The 5,421-nt window shown below is 38.5% G+C and overlaps 1 protein-coding gene across 1 annotated transcript; it reads left to right on the forward strand.

The window, feature by feature from the left end:
- The first annotated feature begins 3,661 nt into the window (after positions 1-3,661).
- Positions 3,662-5,002, forward strand: LOC149813373 (peptidyl-prolyl cis-trans isomerase CYP19-3-like). Its single transcript, XM_089990856.1, has 2 exons — positions 3,662-3,696; positions 4,172-5,002. Exon 2 carries the CDS (start codon positions 4,190-4,192, stop codon positions 4,706-4,708), a length of 519 nt encoding a protein of 172 aa, XP_089846982.1. The 5' UTR covers positions 3,662-3,696; positions 4,172-4,189; the 3' UTR covers positions 4,709-5,002.
- Positions 5,003-5,421: the final 419 nt, after the last annotated feature.

Genomic DNA, 5,421 nt, shown 5'->3' on the forward strand with positions numbered 1-5,421 from the left:
CGGGATCCAATTACAATCGGGTTGGATTTCCAGGTCTTCCTGGAATCCGAATCCAATTGCCAAAACTGGATCCAATTTATTGAACCTACGTGGTCCAGTATCAATTCATCAAATCGTTCCAAAAATTGATATCGTCAATTCATTTTTGTCAAAAAAAAAGAAAATACATTTTTCTCAATCAATGTGCATGTGCGCGTGGTGGGTTTTGATCCTCCGTCAACCCCCCAAGAGGTAATGAGCCTCTCCATTATGTCACATTCCATTTCATTGTATTCATTGTTTGAATTAATTTAGATAAGCTCTTGTTTAGCGTTTCCCCATAATGGGCTTCACCGTTTTCAAGTGGATTCTCCCAACTCCTCTTACACACTTACAAAATTTCATTAATTGCTTTTTGGGTCTCGAATAAGGATCACAAGATGTTCGGATCCATCGAGATCCAATTACAATCGGGTTGGATTTCCAGGTCTTCCTGGAATCCGAATCCAATTGCCAAAACTGGATCCAATTTATTGAACCTAGGTGGTCCAATATCAATTCATCAAATCATTCCAAAAATTGATATTACCATGTTTTCTTTGCAAAAATTTTCACTTTTATTTATGTGAAAAATTCTCAAAATTTTTGGATTTTACAGGGGTAGGCACACACACACACACACACACACACACACATATATATATATATATATATATATATATAGAGAGAGAGAGAGAGAGAGAGAGAGAGAGAGAGAGAGAGAGAGATGGGGTCAGTGCTAAACCCATTTGGTGCTAATCGGAGTTAAAGAATGTTGACCTTCCATCGCGCATGTTGATGGATGATCAACACGCAAAAACTACAAAAACTATGTTTTTGACCTTTACTGGAGTACTAAAAGTGTTGGTAAATACTGGTGCTTTTTGTGTGCCAGTAAAGGCTTTTTTCAAAAAATGTGCTCGATTTATTTTATTGGCATACTAAAAGAGCCAATAAAGGTCAAAAATGTGATTTTTGCATTTTTTGCTCACTAATGGATGGTCAACGTGCTTTAGCTCCGATTTAGCACAAATGTGGTTTAACACATACCCATTACTTATACTTATATATATAGATATATATAGGAAAAGTGGTAGCTGCCTACTAATTTTTTTGCCTACCACCATTCTACCACAAGTGAATGAACATTTTCGGGTTATTGTTTGCAAATCTGACCCTGCACTATGTAAGAATTAAACGATCCAAGAGTTGATTCCTATAAAATCAAGCATACATATCAATTCAGTGCAGTCATATTTGAGTAAAGCATAGAAACAACCTTCAAAAGCCCAATAGGCCGCTACTGCCTACCCCCAGTCTCTCTCTCTCTCTCTCTCTCTCTCTCTCTCTCTCTATATATATATATATATATATATATATATATATATATATATATATATATATATATATATATATATATATATATATATATAAAGTGGTAGTTGCGCAAACCTTAGGTGCGAATCTACCTACGGGATCACACTGACCATTCATCGCAGGGCATGATGGACTCGTAGGACATGATGGATCATGGATGGTTGGCGCAAAAAAAAATGGAAAAAATGCTTTTAACATTTTTAGCAGCAAGTTTTGACTATTGCTAACGGTTCCATAAAAAAATGTGGCCTTTAGCGACGGTAAAAAAATGTCACTAAAGGTTTCAAGTTCCGTACAATGTTTTGACTCTAAATGCCTCAGTTTTTTGTTGGGATCTTAAGTGACAGTAAAAAATCATGCTAAAGGGGGCAAAATGCGCAAATAGCAAGTTTTTGCCCCATTTTTGCATTTTTTTTTGTGATCGTCCATCATGCCATGTGATGGATGACCAATGTAGTTGCACATAGCTGCACACTTACCTCTCTCTCTCTATATATATAGTAACTGGAAATATGTAAACTAACAAAATATGTATACTGGCATGCACTGAAATTTTCATAGTTTTTTTTTATTTTTTTTTAAAATTTCATCATTTGGATGCGATCTAGATGCTTGGTTTTATAGAAAGAGACTCTTAGATCATCCGATTACGATGTATAAGAAAGATCTTTTAAGACTTGAAAATCAACAACTCAAAATTTTCATAAATATTCAAGCATACAAAATCACATTTCTTGATCCGATTATGATGATCCAGTTGTTGATTACAAGTAAATGGACCACGCCAAATGCATTTGCAGAGTTAGATTTTCAAAAAAACCTATGAACTAGTTTACATATTTCAGTTTTTCATATATATATATATATATATATATATAACCCAAAAAAGTAAATGAATGCAAAGTTACCCATGGTTTTTTTTTTTGACTTCCAACATATAATATTTGTGCAAGGTATAGGTAAACTAGATATTTATGAAGTGATAGGCATGATTCTAACAAATGCTTGTAAATTGGGAACAATAATCCCACTGATCCAATCCAAATTATCCGTATCCAAATCACTTGTTTAATTCATTTAGGATTTGTTTAGGAAGTGGTAATAGGAGAGAAACCAATATAAGAGCAATGACTGATATGCACTGGCATCTAACCTGTTTGGGAAAAAGAAACTGTAGGATCCATGAAAATAGTTTCTTCCTTTTTTTTCTTATTTTTTGACTTTTCTTTATAATTTGCTAAATTGTCATCCTTGAATGACTCGGACTCCGATTGAAATGAGGAATTTCCAGCCCGCAAATAAGGATGTTAAATCCTCCTGTTTCTCAACTCTCATCAAAAGGTGTTCTTTCCAAAGAAATAAAGAATCATAGAGAATTGGATAGCCAACTCAATCCTAGAAAGAATTGAAGGTGCTGACAGATTCCTTCAATTCTACCTGAATCCATTTTATTAACATTTCTCTTCAACTATTTCCATCAAATTCAATTATCATCTCCCAAGCTGAGCCTTGTAGGCCCCAAGAGGGATTGGCGCAGTGGGGTGAAGCCCTGGCTGCTAGATGGATGGTCAAGATTCGATTCCCATGGAATTTCTTTTCCGTGCAAGTCGACTCCCAGCATAGGCTTTGGGGTGGGGGTCCTAGCCTCGAAGTTTTATGTCGCCAGCATGACGATTGCAGGTAGGACAGGTTTAACCAGTGAGACCAGGTGCAGTTTCTTCTAGTTATATAAAAAGAAAGAAAAGCTGAGCCTTGTGGTTAAGATAAGGGATGGCTTCAAAAGAATTCGAACCTAAGATCCATTGGTTAAGATAGTTTGACTCTAACTGGCTCAGCGATCGTATCAGACCCAATTCACAATTTGATACTACAACGCTAAAATGAATTACAATATAGAAAATATGAATGGATTTGAATTTGCGAGTAATCCCAAACTTGATCGGATCCAATTTGGCATTTTTGGACATGGACATAACATGGGTATTCAAAGGGGGCATTTATTGGACATAACTGACCTACTTGTTATTTTGGTTGGTTCTGGTTCACCGTAATGGATCGGATACCCGATTCATTGACAGCCCATGTCCATTGCCTTAAAAACAAGTCAAACAAGTCTTTCGTTTCCCAAGAATCCCCTTTTTTGTCCATACGAAATAACATAAGTACTTTTTCGTAAAATTCTTTATTTTGCGCCACTCAAACCCTAGCTCGCGTCCCCTATAAATATTCCACTCTAATAAAAACCTTACATAAACCCTAAAACCGACTCTTTCGTGTTGTTGGAGTCTGCTTCATCTACTGGTACGTCTCTCTCTCTCTCTCTCTCTCTCTCTCTTGTGCGGAGAAATTGTTTCATGAAGATGAGAAAAGCACAATATCGAAGGCTTTGATGGGTTTTCCAGACGCCCTCTGAGCTCAAAATTTGTGCAAAATTGAAGAAAACGATTTCCATCCCCTTAAAATTCCTCTATTATCTGTGACTTTTCTTTGATTTTAGAGGTTTCATGTTGGATGAGAAAACAAATATTTCATCATTCCCTGTGTGTCTTTTAATTTCTTCGTCATTAGCATGAAAATCGAAATGCAGGAGTTTTCCCCTTTTTTTTTTCTTTTTGGGGAAATGATCCGGATTGAATCTGTTGATTGGAAGAAGATCTGGGTGGATCTAAATCATTGCTCTGCTGCCCGATCCGAACTTGTTAGCAAAAACGGGTAGCTCTGGAAACCATCGGACTCGTATCCGATCCGTTTTAATCTTTACCCAAACACATTGTAGGACCGCAATCCGAATCCGATGGCGAACCCGAAGGTTTTCTTCGACATCCTGATCGGGAAGATGAAGGCCGGGAGGGTGGTGATGGAGTTGTTTGCGGACGTGACGCCGAGGACGGCCGAGAACTTCCGGTGTCTCTGCACCGGCGAGAAGGGTATCGGGAGTTCCGGAAAGCCGCTCCATTACAAGGGATCCGTTTTTCACCGGATCATACCCGGGTTCATGTGCCAGGGCGGGGACTTCACTCGGGGCAACGGAACGGGGGGAGAGTCCATCTACGGGATGAAGTTCGGGGACGAGAACTTCAAGAACAAGCACGTGGGGCCCGGCGTCCTCTCAATGGCCAATGCGGGGCCCGACACCAATGGGTCCCAGTTCTTCATCTGCACCGCCAGGACGCCCTGGTTGGACGGCAAGCACGTCGTCTTCGGTAACGTCGTGGAGGGCTACGAGGTTGTTCAGACCATGGAGAAGGTCGGATCCGAAAGTGGGTCCACATCTTCAACCGTCCTGATTGAAGATTGTGGGCAGATCTCTTAGAAATTAGAATCATCCTGTATTTTTCTTTTGTTTTTCAGAATATTTCTCAAGGAAATTCTTGTAAGGCAACTTGTGGTCAGTTGGGGCTCTTTGGTATTTGGTGATGTTCACTGTGAGCGCGGATCTTGAGTTCGCTTACCGCGCTGACTGAACCAGATCCATTTGGTTGGGGCTTGGAAGAAGGTCCATTACGTAATATTTGATGGGGATCCGTTGAAACATTTTACAATGTGAATCTTATACTCTACGATGGCAGCTAAAGTTAGATTCAGTTGCTAGCACACCAGATTTAAATAGATCTAAGCTTCAAATGCAAAATCTAACCTCTGGATCTTATTTATCATGTTCTGTTTACTATTTTCACTTGTTGAAATCACCTAAATATGATGTTTTATATCATTTTACAAACCACCTTTAATTTCATGAATTGTTTCACTATATTAAAAATAAGATTTTTTTTTTTTATTTTTGGACAGAGAAAGCTGGGGTTAGGCGGACCTCTATCAGTTATACAACCATACCATTTGGTGTTAGAACTTGCACCGTCCCAACACAAGGTGACGCCCTTTAACTGCTCCTGCCAGACAAGCGGAGCCCCCTCATTAAACATGTTAAAAACATAATAAATAAACTATGTTAAACACATCTGAACGATTAGTTCTACCATGGCTAGATTTATAAAATCAAGAGTGTTTACCACCCGTATGGTATCA

Source organism: Nuphar pumila, chromosome 16, assembly GCF_984573655.1.
Source record: "Nuphar pumila chromosome 16, dmNupPumi1.hap1.1, whole genome shotgun sequence".
NCBI classification, from domain to species: domain Eukaryota; kingdom Viridiplantae; phylum Streptophyta; class Magnoliopsida; order Nymphaeales; family Nymphaeaceae; genus Nuphar; species Nuphar pumila.